This window comes from Dermacentor silvarum, chromosome 1 (assembly GCF_013339745.2).
Source record: "Dermacentor silvarum isolate Dsil-2018 chromosome 1, BIME_Dsil_1.4, whole genome shotgun sequence".
NCBI classification, from domain to species: Eukaryota; Metazoa; Arthropoda; class Arachnida; order Ixodida; family Ixodidae; genus Dermacentor; species Dermacentor silvarum.
In genome coordinates this window covers 33,417,832-33,435,686 of record NC_051154.1, presented here as the reverse complement: position 1 = coordinate 33,435,686, position 17,855 = coordinate 33,417,832, and the positions used below count along the sequence as shown (strand labels likewise).

The window sequence follows — 17,855 nt, the reverse complement described above, 5'->3', positions numbered from 1 at the left end:
CACTAGGTGTGTGCCGCTTTCAATGAACGTCTCGCCAACTTGTGCCACTAACAATGTGGCACTGAGCGTGCGACAAGCGAGGGAATAATTTTCAGGGTTCGCAGGCAGCGGCGCGCCACGCTGCTCGTCTCAGAGGACACGCGCGGACTTCTCGGCAGTGCCACTAGATGGCGGAGCGTGTCCAGAAAGAAGCGCAAGAGAGGAGCTCGGTTGCCGCATGAGCGTTGGCACGCAACGGCGAGCCGTGGATTTCGGAGGCCACGCGCAGGCTTCGCGGCGGCGGCGCGCTAGATGGCGCCGATTGTTTCTAAGAATCGCGCGAAAGAGGAATCCCGCTGCAGTGCACGCTTCATTCATAACTCGTTTCGACGTTGGCCATACGTTGTGTCGCTATATTGATTCAATGCTGAACGCGCATTACCATCGACAGTAGTCGTGAAATGAGCTCCACCGCTTTTTTTTTTTTCCTGCGGGAACCCACAAAGCGCGCCCGTCTTCTCATACTGTCATCTCTGAGTGCGACGCGTGGCAAAAAGCTGTTGCTAGTTTGCTGCCGCAGTTAAACTTGTGGGCTGTGGATGATCCTTTCTGTGTAAAAAATCGAAACGTTTAAGTACATCTCTTCGTGAACACTGCATTCTTGGGTATAAGTGTTTTTCTGTGGAAATTGTTGCTTTAAATAATACAGTTTTATTGCTTGATAAATAATACAGTTTTAGAAATAACAGTATTTCTAAGTAAATAAATAAATATCTTATCCTGTCATATGTGGAAGAATCGATTTACTATACTACTAACTTACCAAGCACTACTGCAGCACTATCGGCTTGGACGCAGGGTATACCCTCCACCACATCCAAAACTAACGAGAAACAAAGGCACCGACTACAGGCGACTCCAGAGCAAAACCTTCACCCACGGAACCTTACTGCATCATTCCCAACCGACGCTATACAGCTACACCTGTCCACACTGCAACGTGCCAGACACCCTGGCGCACCACCTACTTGCATGCAATGCAAGAACACCCGAGCAAAAAGTTGCAGTGGCTTAGCTCGGCTATGCCAGGATATACGTAGCGTTAGCAAAGGTTCAGCTGATTATTCTTAGCTTTCCTGGTTGTCTAGATTGTCAAGGATTACAGTGGCTTAGCTCGGCTATGCCAGGATATACGTAGCGTTAGCAAAGGTTCAGCTGATTATTCTTAGCTTTCCTGGTTGTCTAGATTGTCAAGGATTAGCTTGATTGTCATGCTTACTGCTGCTCCATGGCACACACGCGGTATACGTATTATGTGGCACATGTATATAGCCTTCTTCTGTTCATTCCTCCTACGCTCAACCGCTAATTGCCAGGCAACTACTTCGGGATCTGATGAGTCAAGCTTCTCCGTTCTTCTGCGCGGTTGAGCAGCATTTGCGCTCTCCTTCTCCATGGCTGTACCACACTGGCAAACGCCAGTCAGAAGCGCAGCGGCTCCAGCGCAGTGTCAGACGGCGACTGCACAGCGAGCGCGCGCCGGAGCCAGTGCGTCTACCACGGCTACGACGTCACTCCTCTGGAATGCGCAGACCGGCGGCGGTGAGTCGCGCGCGGCGGCGGCGGAGTGCGCGAGAGGTGCCGGCTCCGGTGGCTCCGGTGCGCAAGCCGTGTGACATCACTGATCCTTGCGCATGCGCAGCACGGCTCTTGATGTGCCGCGCGAAACGGGCTTGGCTAGGCCAGTGTAGCTAACGCTACAAAACATCACAGCGACACAACCAGTAGCAGCAGATGCAGACCCAAACCTCCTCACTGAAACGTGGGAGGCTGCGATCTCCAAGCCGGACCTGATGGACCAGCGAGAACTCGTCGCCCGGGCCCGGCGGGCGATTCAAACCCGAGGGTTCCTGGAATAAGGGACCCCCCCCCCCCCCCCCCACCTCGACTGACAAGTCACTGTTTCAAATAGAGGTGTATTCATTCATTAAAAGCAAGACAATAAGGTATCTATATGTGTGTATTCCTGGAGCTTCTGCGTATGTACTTTTTGCCTGCAGTTATTCAATGACAAAATGACGTTGTAACACAGACACAGTGTGTGTAGTGGTTGTTGTATCGTACCGCTGGCTGAGCGAACTTCTTGCGTATTTCTTTAAGGAGTAAAATAATAGCTCTAGAGTTCACATATAGCTAAAATATTGAGATTTGTCCACGAGGGCCTTATTTCACTCCAGAGCAAGACTTGTAACTTTGATGACCTGTGATGCGTTCGCTGCTTTCTAAAGTATTTGGAACCTTTGATGAGATTTCTAGACTTCAAGCTAAGCACGAGATAATCAATTATGATGGAAACATGAGCCACACAGCGAGAAACTGATTTTGACATACAAATTGGTTCATTCCAACCTAGTCAAAATAGCTATGGCACAAATGTGTCCAAGGAATGCTCCAAGTAAATGAAGCATCCACTCCGGGCATAATAATTGTCAGTATTGGGTGCGCCGCTTGAAGTCGGAGGGCTACCGGTTGCAACTCATCATGGGAGTGGCTGTTAAAAGAAAAACTAAATAAAACAAGAAGGGGGTTAGTGGTGCATATGTCAGCAATCGGGGATGGTAGAGTATGAAAAAAAAAAAAAACATTGTTGTCATGACATGCATGTACCGATTGCCACACAGCCTAAATAAACTTAGCGGAAATGCTGGTGTAAATCTTGTTTTCTGCTATAAAAATTGTCAAGGATGTACGCTTCAACAAGCCCGATCTAGAAAATGACGTAACAGATTAAGAAGCGTCGTAATCAATATGTCCCATGTGCAATGTCTGTTCTCTGTAAGATTCGAATATTATATATGCGTCTTGCGTATTGGCCAGACTGGTCGGTGCCTTAACAATGGCCTACGAGAACGTATAAATATTGTTACCCGGGCGCCTGACGGTCCCATTGCAAACCACTGTCGCACGGGTGGATGTAAACAAGATTTGAGGTAGTGCAAGATAGTGCACAGTTCTCAGTGCCAGAGCAGAGAAATCGCAAGAATTCAAAGTACGTATATAATCTGTATGCTAGTGACGTCAGTCCACATATAGGTATACTGAGGAAGGAATTCTGCTTGTTGTTATTGAATCCTTCACGTGCCGTGCTGTAGTGCAGAGTTGTGCATGCTTTGACGATTACCCAAGTGCATGTTTCTGCTGCGTTTACTGTGTATATAATTTAGGAAAATAACAGCGCTATAAACGGGCAAGGACTTAGGCAAAGAAGAACACGACACTGGCGCTTCTCTGCCTATAAGTCCTTGTCCGTTTAGCGCTGTTATTTTCCTTAACATGCATTATCACCAACTCGCCCAAGTTTCCCTTCTAGTACCGTGTATATAAATCGTGCCATTTCGCTCAATTAAATTAGTTGAAAGTTAGCGCCTGCTCGAGTCTGACCTGGTCGTCCCTGTATTCCTCTCGCGCTTCCAGATTGTGGGATATCAACTAGCCCGCTCCCAAGCCTTGCGCGAAGAGCTTGTGCGAATCGCTTCCATCATTCCGTCGGCAGGGTGTGCAGCCCGGCGGTGCAGCTACTCAATCGGTGGTGGAAATGAAACCCACGTGCTTGCCGCGATTGAGATGTCGCGGTGCCATGTCACGTTATTTTGTGGCATATACGGCTGCTCTGAGCGCCGCGATCATCGATTACCACGGTTCAACACATCTCCATGGGCATATTGATAACGAAAGAAAGGCGTCTTTCCGCGCCACAGCATTGCGAGTGAATCTGCGTGCCATTGTTTTCCGTCACAACTGTGGGGGCGCCACTTCCGATGAAAATGGTTCATTACGTGTTCTCTTTCATAAAGCTCGCCGCTCTGCTCCAAGTGTTGCCGCGTGTCCTGCACGAGCCGTCATTTTTCGCGAAGAGAGCTCCTTGTGTGCCTCTCTTTACTCGTGGTCTGGGCTGCCGCGTTGAACAGCTCGCGTTCGGAAACCACGCTGTCGCTGCCTCTTGAAACGCCAGTCATTGAAAACGCCGTGGCGATGCAGACGAGTAATACTCGAAGACCGCATGCGGGATGGAACAAGCCATCTGCGTTTCTCAGTTTTTCTCTGTTTAATTTGACTGTCGTATGACATCGACAAAGTGTTCAGGTGTCATCTTTTGTGCATTTATGCGCCCAGTCTTTCATGCAGAGAAGTTGGTTTTATTACGAAAACTGAATAATTTTGTTTAAAATGCTGGGATATAATAAGAAAATATATTTGGATAAGAACAATAATGTTCTTTTTTTTTTAATGGGAACCATATAGATTTGACGCGGTGAACTCATATTGCATGTTAGAGTGGCTCCCTGAACTGGTTAAAAAACTCCTCAAGGCTTTTATGTTTATGTTTATGTTTCCACTTTTATGTTTCCTCAAACAGAGACAAAATCGCAACTTCTGCACGCTCATGCTACGAACAACCATAACAACAAATTTTTGCCATGGTGTTACAACGACAAAAGACATGTGTTGCCAAGAAAAAAGAAGTTCCCGCAAGCGACGTCCACATTTATTACTCGATATGACAACGAATACTTGACACATGAAACGTTTAGTTGGCCAGTTATAAATATCGAAGTCTTGAAAAGAAGTCGACCTGTAGAGTATAAGATGCGTGCACTGAATTTGTCAGGTAATCAGTGGCCGAATATACAAAGCTTTTCGTTCGCCAGTGCTCTTTGCCACCGGCCGGCTGCATTCGCCAATAATATGTCCAGCATCACGATTGTCTGAAATGTTCTCTTGCGAACAATTCTAGCGTAAGAGCTTTCTGTGAATACGGGTCCAGGGTACTAGCTGTGCCAATACTTGTTACAGTGTTTTGCACTCAGTTGCGGCAAAGTAATTAACTGCGAAGGAAGAGCTCAACTAACAGAGTCATGCCACGAAACTTAATTTTAATCTTTTGTTGCTGGCGGCGCAACTTTTCCGAACATAGTTTTGCGAAATAGGAACAAAGGCATGAAACCTGGTTAATTCTGCGAATCGTATACATATACGATGCCCACGTTGTCGTGCGCCTATCACAGTTACACGGGGTAATCATTTTTACTGCGATAGTAACTATATGGACACTCCAAGCGAATTTTTGCCGTCGTCGTCGCCGTGAGGTTCCGTATATGTTTAGGTATGTGTATGCTATACGCCGTGCCATGCTATATGACATGTGGTATATGCGGGTTATATTGCCACAGCATTCTATCACTAATGTTGCTCATACCAGGTCTTATATTCTTGACAAAATTATTCATGAGAATTTTGAGAATGGCAGCCCACGAACAAATGTCATGAAAAAAAAAAAACACCGACAGCGCATGCCTTTTATCTTAAATGTTCTCAGAGTTAAACAATTTTATTGGTGCGGCTGTACACTACCTTCGGGATCGGCCCAGGAAAAAGGTTTGAAACATACCTGATATGGAAAAGTGGTGGTAAAGCCGCTAAGACGTTGTCTTTAATTAATCAACATAAATGAAATTGTCCGATGGCAGGATTAAAACAGAAGACCCCTAGTAGAACAGCTCGTTTTTACTTAGTCAGCTTAGGTTCAGTTCATTTCATACTGCCACTACAGCTACGAGCCTTACACTTCGTGTAGTATTCTAACATGTTGCTATCGCATTCATTGCTTCGTCCTTATGGCGAAACTGATATTTTTTAGTTTTACGAAATTTTGAAAAGTCGCCTGTGGCAGATAACACAATTCTTGTCCTTGAACTGTGTTATTCGAAGAGGCGGATACTACTAGCACGAGAAATCGAAACACATATTCAACTAATTAACGAAAATTCACTAATTACCTTCTTAACAATTTACTTTACGGCACATATTGCAATTTACTAATTGTAGCCGGTAAGTTTGCAAGACGTATCCACTTGAAATAAATTTCCAGGATGACGCCATGCAGTTTCGATATATTATTTCCCAAAGTGTGGGACAAAATACATGGGCGTTCCAGTTAGTTTTATGCTTCAATGCATAAAAGAGTTGAAGGAAGGTTAAAACTGCGCGAGAAAAACTAGGACAAGCAGAAGGAACACACAAAACTCGTAGTGTTTTGTGTGTTCCTTCCGCTTGTCCTAGTTTTTTTTTTTTTTTTTTTTCGCGCAGTTCTAACCCTTCCTTCGAATATGAACCAACTAGCCAGCAAGAACGTTCTACTAAAGCATAAAAGAGCGTTTTGTTAAAGAAGTGAGTGGAACAACAGTGCATTTTTACGGCGAGTTTGTCTCCAAACTGGCGTCATTCTGGGAATTCAGTGGTCATACTGAATTTTTGTTGTTAGTTGAATATGTGTTTTGATTTCTCATGCGAGTAATGTCCGCCACTCTGAATAATCCAGCTCAATGACTAGAATTAGGTTATCTGCAACAGGCGATTAAAAAAAAAGATCCGTAAATCTTTAAAGTGATCACCCCGTATAGCTTACCATCTATCTCACGCGCTCGTCAATTGGCAACGCTAGTCGAAGTCACGGTACGTCATTTCGACGCGATTATAAAAGACCGACGTGGAACCTTGTTCGTATCACTTTCCGCCCTTGAAAGACGCTCTTCATCGACGTCGTAACGTTTTCACAAAGCAGTAAATCAAGCATAGCTCTTCTGCTTAGTTCCCTTTCACTCTGGTTTTGAATACAAGCCTTGAGCAGTGACGACATAAGGAAGCATTAGAGAAAAGGGAAGAAAGTCGACGTCATAGCACGTCTCATTGATGATGCCATAGAAGCACGGCTGGCGGGCTGCATTTCCCGCTTTGGCACTTGAAAAACGTGACACACTTTGGTGCGGCGGCATAGCGGTTAATTGGCGGCTCTAAAGCAGCCACTTACCTGTTAATATCACATCCAGCCGAATTCTGTTTTGCTGCGCAAATTGCGGTAAGGCTACTCAGCCTAAAACTTAAAATGTCCATTCAGCAAGACGCAAGAAAGTTATCATAAAATTTCACTGCTTTATCGAACATTGCTAATTACGCTTTGATAGATCGGTAAAATTATGTGCAAGTTCAGACATTTCAGACGCATTCAAGTTCAAAAACAATCGCCAATCTCTTTCTTGAATATAAAGTAATCGCTCAAAGTTTAACGAACATTCAGTGTCTATAAAAACGAAGTAAAATATCGTTTCCAGTCTAGGATACTTTCTCATGTCTGGATATAGATGTACTATCTATCCAAAAAGTTTACGGACCAAGGGATCTGACAGAAAGCTGAATATCTCCGCAGCCTCGAAACGCGCGCGCACACACACACACACACACACACACACACACACACACACACACACACACACACACACACGCACACGCACACGCACACACACACACACACACACACACACACACACACACACACACACACACACACACACACACACACACACACACACACACAGTTACCTATAGACGACACCGAAAGAAAGAAAAACAAAAAAAACACAAAAAACAAAGAAACAAACAACAAACAAGCAAGCAAGCAAGCAGGCAAACAAACAAACAAACAAACAAACAAACAAACAAACAAACAAACAAGCAAGCAAGCAAGCAAGCAAACAAACGAACAGACAAAAAAAAAAAAAAAACTACTTGCCAAGCCGGATTACAAGGCCCCGCTACAAGTTTTACCCGTCCTTATACCACTCCCTTTCTCTAGGCCAGAGGGCTATCTTCATTGCAGTGAAGCACATTGCTAGGAACAATCGGGGCACCTCAAATCTGACGACAAATGGACAAAAGTACAGACAGCTGGCCGAGTTAGTGTTGTAACCGCGCTAACAAACACAAAAAACAACAAACAACTTTTCTTTGTGTTCGTCTATAGCGCTGTTTCACCATGCACAAAAGCCACGTGTCATCACGATACAACATCAAATACCTCACCTGCTACATAGACGGCACACGTGTTTTAATTAACCCCCCCCCCCCTTCCCCCCTTTAGCATGTCCTCTCCCGTTTCCTGCAAATATCCAATTCCCCTGTAAAACGAATGTCTCTTTCAATGTTTCAGGATAAAGTGGCGCTATGAATTCTCGTCACCTTGTCCCGAGAACTCAATCCTCTGATACCGGCAATGCGATACAATTAAGCGTCCAGCTCCTGCTCCAGCGGCTACAGCGGATGCTCCCAATCTCTGGTGACACTGCTGCTGGAAAAGTTGCTCAAGGATTCATAGACGATGTGTAAGACAACAATAGTATGGAGTTAATGCATGAGGCAGTGCTGGAGGGGGAAATGGGGGATGGGGGGGGGGGGTAGGTTAAGCCGTTTCTCTGACAACTTCTTTTTAGTCTGTCTTGATTTAACATTATTGGAAATAAAATTACGTATTTAATTTTGTACGTAAAAGTTCCAGATGACTGCCCTTAACACTGCGCCTCTTTGGTCTAAGTGGAAATGGCTCGCAAGTAGTTCATACACTGTGACAGAGTCGCAGTGATGTTAAAAAAAAATGTCGCATCTTCGCCCGAAAGGCGAAGCATCGATTGCGATAGCAAATTAGTAGAGAGCTATTCGGAGTAGGGACAGTGGTTTTACCAGCTGTATAAACTTGGGCACATTCGCTTACTAACTGAATTAACAATTGTGGTGTCAGCGCGCACAAGCAAGCATGAATAGATCACACTGAATGACCGCAGACAACGACTGTCAAAACGCTGGCAGCAAGCGCAGCCGCCGCAGCGGGTGAAGGCTCGCGCGGTGGAGAAGTTGTTGGCAGAGGAGAAGCTGCCCCCCCCCCTCCCTCCCGCGCTGCCTTCCCGCTTTTTTGCTTTCGCGTGGGAGATTGAGTGACCAGTTCCCCTTGCGCCCGGTTGCAAGATAAGCATTTGGTGAAGCAGCACAGCGTCGCCCCGCCTCCCTCCCTCCCTCCCATACCCCCACGGCCTTTCGCGCGAAGGTCGCGCTTGCTTTCCGCCGTGCGTTCGCTCTCCGTGATAGCGCGCGTCCTCCGCGCGCTTTCACTCGCGCATACGGCGCGCGGCGACGATTTTATCGTCCTTGGACTTTATACGGAACCTCACGGCGACGGCGACGCCGACGGCAGAAATCCGGTTGAAGTGTCCATATAATTGCTATCGCAATAAAATGAAATGTCATGAGGCATTGCAGCTTGATTTTGCCACAAATCGTAAAGCGAGCATCACTGTTGCTGCCGCTGTTTAAACGGGAAAGCCTGTGCCTGCTGTGCGAGTCTCTGTATACAGAGCGGAAAGCACAGCCCGAAAAAGCAGCCTTGTCGTCCCCTCTGCTTGTTCGTCCTGTGATTTTCGCGCTGTACAACGAATTCTGCCCGGCCAACAAGGCCAAGAATATACGTTTGTACTCTATGTAGCTAAACCTAATTGGCATACATACACGTGCGAGCAACATTTTCATAAAAACGCGCTAACGTCCCAGAGTGACGAATCACCTAGGATGAATGAGACCCGCCGCAATAGCCAAGTAGCTTTGACGTTGCGCTGCCGAGCTCGAGGTTGCGGGTTCGATCCCGGCCGTGGCGGCCGCATTCCGATGGAGGCGGAATGCAAAAACGCTCATGCAACGTGCCTTGGGTGCACGTTAAAGAACCGCTTAAAGTCCAAAAATCCGGAGTTACCCACTACGGCGTCGGGACTCCACAATTTATTTTTAAATTGACATTCGAAATGAAAGCTTTCTCGTCAGCTTATAACCAAAGGCTTAGATGATGGCCGTGTGGAGGCCATCATCATCATCATTTATAGTTCGAATCCCGCTGCTGGGCAAGTTATCGGAGAAATTTTATTTTACTCGGCGTACCAGAAAGCACGTTCAGTTCTTGCACTATACATGTATATGTGAGTCACGCGCGTGAGAAATATTTCAATTTTCGGCGAACGCTGCAGAAAAGGCTTTCTTCCTGCAAGGATAAAATTTACGGTTTTACGTGCCAAAACCACGATCTGATTATGAGGCACGCCGTAGCGGGGGACTCCGGAAATTTGGACCACCTGGGGTTCTTTAACGTGCACCTAAATCTAAGTACACGGCTGTTTTGGCATTTCGCCCCCATCGAAATGCGGCCGCCGTGGCCGGGATTCGATCCCGCAACCTCGTGTTCAGCAGCCCAACACCATAGCCACTGAGCAACCACGGCGGGTTTCGGCGTACAGGCGAAACACCAAGTGCTCGAAAGCACTTGGTGTTGCCCGCGGCCACTGTTGCGCCAAGTAAACGCAGCACAAGTGCCCCTTCTACAGTGCCGTAGAAAACGATGTATTTCAAGTAGCACAGTTTTCTTCTTCCTTTCACGTTTTGTGACATTTTAATTGGAAAATTTTGCATGTCTTTAGGGGTAATAACATTCTTATTCATTAGTGGTAATTAATTCTTCGTGTAGATAAATAAACGACTGCAGTGACTAATTTTTTACCGCGATTACTGCGAGCAACAGTCTGGAAATCACGAAAGCATGTAGACTCTATGAGATTAGCCACCCGACCGTATTGAAAGCCGCCTTAAAGCTGTCTATAGACACAGCCCAATTCCTAGGTCGTACCTCCCACTCCTTTCCGAGTTTCTCCGGCTGCACCGTCTCCTGCCTGGTGTTTTCGAAGAGTACGCATCCGCTGCTAGGTCGCTAGCTTACACGTATCGTAATGGAGCCTTTTTCTTTCGTCGACTACTGCGCATCGTTCTGCGCAGCGCAGCGGCGCACCTCCGATGTCACGAGCATCTGCGCTGGTGCGCAGCTGATCGGTACGGAAAAATGGATGCATTTAGCACATTCTATGCAGATTCAAGTTCAATGTTTTAATGCGTTCGCATTCTTAGGGTACGTCACGCACTTTCCGGCGGATATCTATCTATCTATCTATCTATGTTTGTATCTAACCACTGGGTTGTCAGTGGTCGAATGGCTAGCACATCGGGCTGCTGTGTTGAGGTTAGAGGGTTTCAAACCAACCATCGGACCAACTTGGATCACTAAGTAGATGGCACATGCGTGCCGTTATTCAACGAACCTATTTCAGACCGACACGGGTCACTGTAGATGCGGGACTCGGTAGGCACCTTCTGTTGGAAGAAACTCCTTGAGAAAGCTTGGGCACTGGGTATACGCGCCCCTAGGTCTGTGCTGGACACCTGTGATCCTCTTTGACGCCAGCTTGGGTCACTGTGTATGTGGCAGTAATTGTGTTGCCGCTCTTCAACGGACGTCTCGACGCCAACTTAGGTAACTATAGGTATGTGCCACCAGGAATGTGCCACTCTGCAATAACGAAAAAGATCCCTTAAATTCGTCTGATGCCGAACGGAGTCGAGCCTACGTCACAGGGGTTCCTCAAGGACAGCCACCTGACACATTAGCAGGCCGCACCACGAATGCACTGGTTATGTGCCGCTCTTCAATGAACGTTTCGCCAACTTGGGTCACTGAATTTGTGCCACCGAGTGTGCGACAAGCGAGGGAACAATTCTCAGTGTTCGCCGGCACCGGCGTGGCACGCTTCTCGTCTCGAAGGCCACGCGCAAGTGTCTCGACAGTGCCACTAGATGACGCAGCATGTTCAGAAAGAAGGGCGAGAGAGGAGCCCGGTTGCCGCATGACACGTTTCTCAGCGTTCACACGAACCGACGCGCCATGCATTTCGGAGGCCACGCGCAGGCTTCGCGGCGGCGGCGATAGATGGCGCGGGGTGTTCTTAGGGAAGCGTGAAAGAGGCCAGTTGCAGTACACGCCTCATGCACAACTCGTTCCGATGGTGGCAATACCATGTGTCGCTATATTGATTCAATGCTGACGCGTACCCGTCGACAGTCAGTTCTGCCGCATTTTTTTTTTTTTTTGCTTTCGTCTTCACGTCATGTACAAGGTTGTACTTGTTTGGGAGAAATAAAATCAACTCAACTACGGGCTGAGTCATTGTACTCAATGAAATAGGCACACGTGAGCTGTTTAGAACGTCGTCGCAGTTTTAAAAAAGGCAAAGCAACTGGCATTGGCATTGTTGGATTTCCGAGGTGGGAAGTTTCCTCCGGGACACCCGGTAGCTCCCTCTGCCAGGTCGGTGTCCGGAAACCTCCAACGCTCTCCGCCCAGATGTGTTGCGTCGCTGACGCTTGGCGAAGGAACAATTAACTTGGTTTACTCGTATTCCGCATTTTTGCCAGCATTTTAAGGCCAAGAAGAAAACTAAATATAAAATACTAAGTTACCGTAATAATAAAAGACGCGACACATAATCGCTTGTCAATTATCTTGAGGTAACTCTGGTTTTGTCGCCAGCTCTTGTGGCGTCGAAGAGATGATGAAGCGTGGATGATACACGCTCGCCGGTGAAGCAGGCAGGCACAACAGCCCCAAGCAGTGGCAGCAGGCGCTCGGTGAGCCGTATCTAACAATATCTAACCGCAGTACGTCGAAGGAGTCCCAGCGCTTACGAAAAAGTAGCACGAACGAAGCACTGAAACATATGGTGCCTTTGTGTGCACTGTCTTTGTAGTCCACATCTACGTCTACGCTTTTTGGTACATTTCATATTAATTAATTAATTTATTTATTTATTTTCACTACTCTCGAGGGACATGTGAGTACATTATAGAGCCAACAAGCCTCACCAGCCATAATCATTTGTGGGAAGTGGTCGATGCTCAATACTTCCGATGTAAACTTGGCACCAGTATGCTGCATTTACAGTCATCGTATTGTATTTCATACACACTGTCGGTACAGTGCGGTGCAGGCACTAGGCGTCCGCAGAGAACTCATATGCGCCGTCTAAATGTGCACATTACGTGCCACACTTGAGCTCCTTACGTGAAAGCGGTTCACAAGAAGCTGCAGAAGCCGTTTAATCGTTATAGCGAACATAATATAGTATCGAAGGAGGCCCCCCAATGAAAAACAGTTCTCACGTAAGAAAAGCTCTATGAACGCGACCACTGGTTCCCTAGTGTAACGAATTGTCTTTGTAAGGTATCTCTTGTGTAAAGCATTGTATGATGTACAGTCGAGAGCAAAAGTTTGGGTACCAGAGATGCCACTAAAATCTGTTTTTTTTTTTTCTTCGCACAGCATAGGCATAAAAGCTGAAATCAAGTGGTATTGCCTACGTACGCCTCTTAGAACAGCGTTATGCATTAATTTCATGCACAATTTCACGTTGCACGGCTGTGCTAGAAGAAATTAAATATTTTTTGCTGATGTCGTGGACTCCAGACTTTTGCTCTTGACTGTACCAACGTTCCGCAGTATGCGCGAACGTATGCACGAACGAGCGTTTTTTTTTTTTTTTTTTTTTTTTTCGCGTTCGTGAATGCACGTTTCTTTCGTTCACAAGCTAGTTAAAAGCAGAAGTGCCGTCTGGTAACTCAGTCTAGTTCGAGGAGCAAATGTACCTATGACTGCGAACTGTCCCAGATGTAGATCGCGTTCTATGAGTGCCTGTTGTAGCCTCAAAAAAATAGTAGAGCGATAAACTCTTTTTATACAATGCGCAATCTACCAACGATCAATACTTAATATACCAATAGATATCTTCTGCATAGCTTCGGTATCTCAAACATTGTTTCTCGCAGCAGTAATTTATTCATTACATAGTAAAAACTAGCCATTAATTATAATGAATTTTTGTAATGAGTTTCTTAGCAGGTATTTATTACAGTGTGCTTCCTTTGGAGACTGCTGCTCCCGACGTCATCAACAGAAGCGTGACGTCGTCAAGTTGGCGCACGCAGTTTACGGCATGCGCAAAAGGGGCCTCTGTGACGCGCATATATAGCACACGTAAATGCGCGCACCGGGGCATGGATAAGAGAGGGACACGCGCAACGAGACGTCACTGCTTTCTGCGACGGCGTAATTAACGCCGCCGCTTCCATCACTTTCAGTTTTCAGGTAACTGTCACGCTCGAACGTGAATTGTCACGTTTCACTGTTCGTGGAAAGTCACGTTCAGCGCCATACTTCAAGAAATTTCATAGTAAGGATGAGACGCGTGTATGCGTGTAATTTAGATTACTTCCCGCCGTTAGCAATTTTGTTTCCGCTACTGTCTTCATAAAGAAAAAAAAAGAAAAAAAAAACTGGAGGCTGGGAAAGGTTGCTGTCCGCATTTCTCGGACGACGAATGTTCAGTGTTCGTCGGACTTCGCGTGAGCGCTACACGCTTATCAATTAATCACTTGAATGATTCGTAAATAAATTAGTTATAATGTTGTTGTCGTTGCCAAGGCCAACTTTGGCCTTACGCTGTCTTTTCTTTATGTGCGCACCCTATTTCTAAGACGAGTCTTTATTTCTCTCTGCAAGAAATAGGGTGCGCTATAAAAGCGGAAGTTTCGACGGCAGCACTAGATCAAGGTAACGCCGCAAGTAACACGCAGAGATCAGGCGTTCTGTGGGGAGCCAACGTCCACTGCGCCTCTCTGGTTTTACTCTAGAATGTGTTCCATCTTTGCCCGAGATTGTACGCGTGGGCCTTATTGCGCGCCTTGTCTATATTTACAAAACATCGCGATGGACGTCTTATGGCTGTCATAACGTTTTCCTTGTGGGCCAAATTACGAAGTACCAGAGAACTTGCAAGTGTTTGTCTCTATATATATCAAGCCGCTATGGTCTTTGCTCGAGGGACTGCTATTTTCACAAACCACGACCATCTCTCTCGCCTGTTGGCTTGTGTCGGCTACAGAGCCGCTACGTTGCGCGAAAATTATGGGATAGATCCCATGGGCCGTAACTATATCAGCTGCCCTGTAATGGCCGGCTATAAGCACATCAGCTGCAATGCGATGAACCGAGAACATTACGAGCCGCGTGATGCAGAGACAATGCCACAGATGGCCGCAACAGAGTTTCCCCGAGGTCCGACCTTGATCAAAGCATGAAAGGCCACACACAAAAGGCAGACTTGACGATTCCAAGTGTCGCATAGAGCGCAGGGCACAACTGCGCTCTATGCTGCAGGAAGTCGTGCCTACACTGACCGAGGTGTCCACGTAAAGTAAGAGAAGGACTGATCACGTGCATGCATCAAAGTTCGGAGTTTCTCCCCAGGTAAATTCGGGGTCGAATTCACAAACCTTTTCCTTCTTAAGTTCTCTGTGCCATAGGCCCGCCGCCTGTTGTAATATGTCCAGCATAGGAACGTTTTGTGAATACGGGTCCCGGTTCCGATACTTCCACCTAGTACTTATGGGATAGATCCGTAAGCTCCCGGGAAACCGCAGTTAAACTTTTTTTCTGGATTCATCTTTGCTTGTCCTCATAGCCAACGCCTGCATTTTTTTAATCTGCATCTGAAAATACGTATAGTGAAGCATATCGAACGTGCTGGAACACGCTATACGATGCACATGACGTGCATACAAGTTTACTAAATTTACAGGGAGGAGATATCAACTTTCTCACGCACGCACTCGCACATATGCAAACTGAGGTCATAAATTGATTGTGCTTGCTTTTGTACATGAACACCGTCAGACCCTCTTTTCAATATTGCCTACTCATTCTGTTTCGATGTGGTGTGCTTACCCGGGATATTGCGGTACATTTTATATTCTACACCAGCGTGACAACATAAGACAACATGTAAGCGCACATTTGCTTTGCAACAAAGAGAGATTGTCAAAACAAAGAGAACGACAAGTGTTTCCACTCGGGCATATATGTTATAACACGACGGGTTTGGTAATTTGTTTCTAGTTTCCCACTGATATCTTACGTCAACGCCGCAAACAAGATCTCAAAAAAAAAAAAGGGAAAGAAAAGAAAAGAAAGAAACCTCTGCAAAATCAAAGTACGTTAGTTATGCTTAGCGTATTGGAGAGGCGTCACAGTTAATTACGTACTTCTATGTCAAACTCCATATATATTTCATCAACGTTTCGCAAGCAGAACGGTCACAGTTAACCTAACGGGATTATTATTATTTTTTTAAACTTGCTCTTCTGCACGACTAAGCAACACTCGGCGATACATGATCGAGAAAGTGGACGACTGTGGTAATGGAAAACGGAGTCTGTTCAAGCTATCGCGCGTTCCCTACGAGCCTGCATTTTAGTTGCTCCTCTTGAGGATAAATGGCGTGCACGGTTAAGTGACGAGCGGGGCTTTCGAAAGTGCGCAGGGCAGGCTGCGAGATATACGTCGCTTACTCTGGCCGCGGGGCTCCGTGGGAGGCAGCCCTGGACGTCGTGTGTGCCGCGCCTGGCCAGCTAGAGCAAAGCATGCGAGCGCGGCTGTCGTAGGAAGGACTCCTGCCCCGGGAGCTGCCGGTGTCATGTTTTTTGGCCGTCACGGTCTTAACTGCCTTGACTAGCGTCAACAGCGATGCCCCTGGGTGCTACGATTTCGCTGGATGGCGACGCCCTGCAGTCAGCGTGATTAGTCTGGTTTTGTGAATCCCAGCGGCGCAGGTAACACGCGCGCTCCCGTGTCTACATTGGGCCGGAATCGAGGTCCGGATAGCAGCAGCCACTATTAATTCTGGATTGTGGGAAGCTTGACGCAAGCACGCACACAATGCTTGTCAGGCTCCGTCAAGCCGGCTGGGGGCCTGAGCCGTGCTTCCTCGAAGCAACCTGGTCGTCAAGCACAATCAGCCAGTGCCGTTTACCTTTGTTCCTGGCGCGCTCTTTCTTTTTCTCGCCGATGCCCTCCCCCACGCGTTCGCTGAATCTGGCCACAGGGAGGTGGGTGCTCTCTCCGGACCCCTGAGGGGGAAGGGGGGGTGGTGGGAGGCCACACCGCGGCCAGCGACGGGTCCAGGCTCTGCCCAGCGCTGGAGTCAGCGCGCGACCCCCCGCCTTCCCGAAAGAGCGAGGAGGGCGACTCTTTAGGCCGCGCCGCCCCGGGGAGTGGAGGAGGGCGTGGGAGAGGAGGCCAACACAGGCAGCAGCGGGGCATGTTTCTTTTTCGATCGACAAATAAAATTTACGACCGGGGCTTGCATAAATAGATTCGTCTTTTCTTGTTTGACAAATCGCACCTGTGGGACTCCGATATCTGTGACGCGTCGTAGATTCATTTGCGTGCACCCTGTGGGAACGGTGTGTATCCACGATATGCGATGCATCGTGAGGCAGCTCTTGTTCTCGTCCTCTTCGCTCTGAAGGTGAGCCCTGGGCGCCCGGCTGCCACGTGCCCGCCCCGTGTGTGCTGGCCGTCGGTGGTGCGTCCCTTCGCGGTGACCTCGTCGACCGCGCGCGCGCGCTGTGGCCCGCTGTGTCCGTTGCGTTGGTGGCGGGATTCTTACACCGTGCTGGCGGGCAAGGAACGCCCGCTCTCCTCACCGGTGTGTCTTGCGGATTACAAATGCTTGGCGCGCAAAATTACGGAACCTGTGCGCTTCGCGATCGTTGGAGGTCTGTTCGAGATCCTGCGACAGGCCTAAAGCGATAGCCGAGGGCTCGACGTGCGGTTGCTACCCTGTTTCTAAGCCCAGTGCCGGTCGGTATCGTTTTCTTCGTGCATGATCGTTCGCGCCGGTAAGGACATTTTCTGCCTGTGTGCCGTGTCTGTGTCCCTGCCTGCCCGGGCGACCACAGTTTGGTTTGAGATTAATTCATCCTGATCGTACTTTTTCTTGGAGTACTGCCTGCTGCCTGCGTTGTGGTTCGCACGGCTAGATGCCCACTTTATTGCGCGAGTGCGGTGAACCAGCAAGCGAGAGTTGGAATCGGCAGCTTACGGCTCCGGGCGGCCGGCAGACTCGCCTATTGGTCACGCTCGTCCGGCGTCGCGGCAGTCCTCTGACCATCTGACCATCAGCTTCATTAGCGACAGCCGACTATGACAAAGAGAAGCAGCGCCGCCGCCCACGCGCACTCGGCGCCCATCAGTCCGCGCGCCACAGCGGTTCCGCGAAGACTGATGT

The 17,855-nt window shown here is 47.8% G+C and overlaps 1 protein-coding gene across 2 annotated transcripts in view; it reads left to right on the top strand.

Annotated features, from left to right (window-relative positions):
• Nucleotides 1–16,975: 16,975 nt before the first annotated feature.
• Nucleotides 16,976–17,855, top strand: part of LOC119459477 (uncharacterized) — a 57,920-nt gene continuing 57,040 nt past the window's right edge. The window contains exon 1 of one of the 2 annotated variants that reach the window (XM_037721239.2): nucleotides 16,976–17,093. In XM_037721239.2, coding sequence (XP_037577167.1) covers nucleotides 17,049–17,093 — 45 coding nt within the window. In that variant the 5' untranslated portion in view covers nucleotides 16,976–17,048. The remainder of the gene's footprint in view (nucleotides 17,094–17,855) is intronic. The other variant, XM_037721242.2, reaches the window with a different exon arrangement.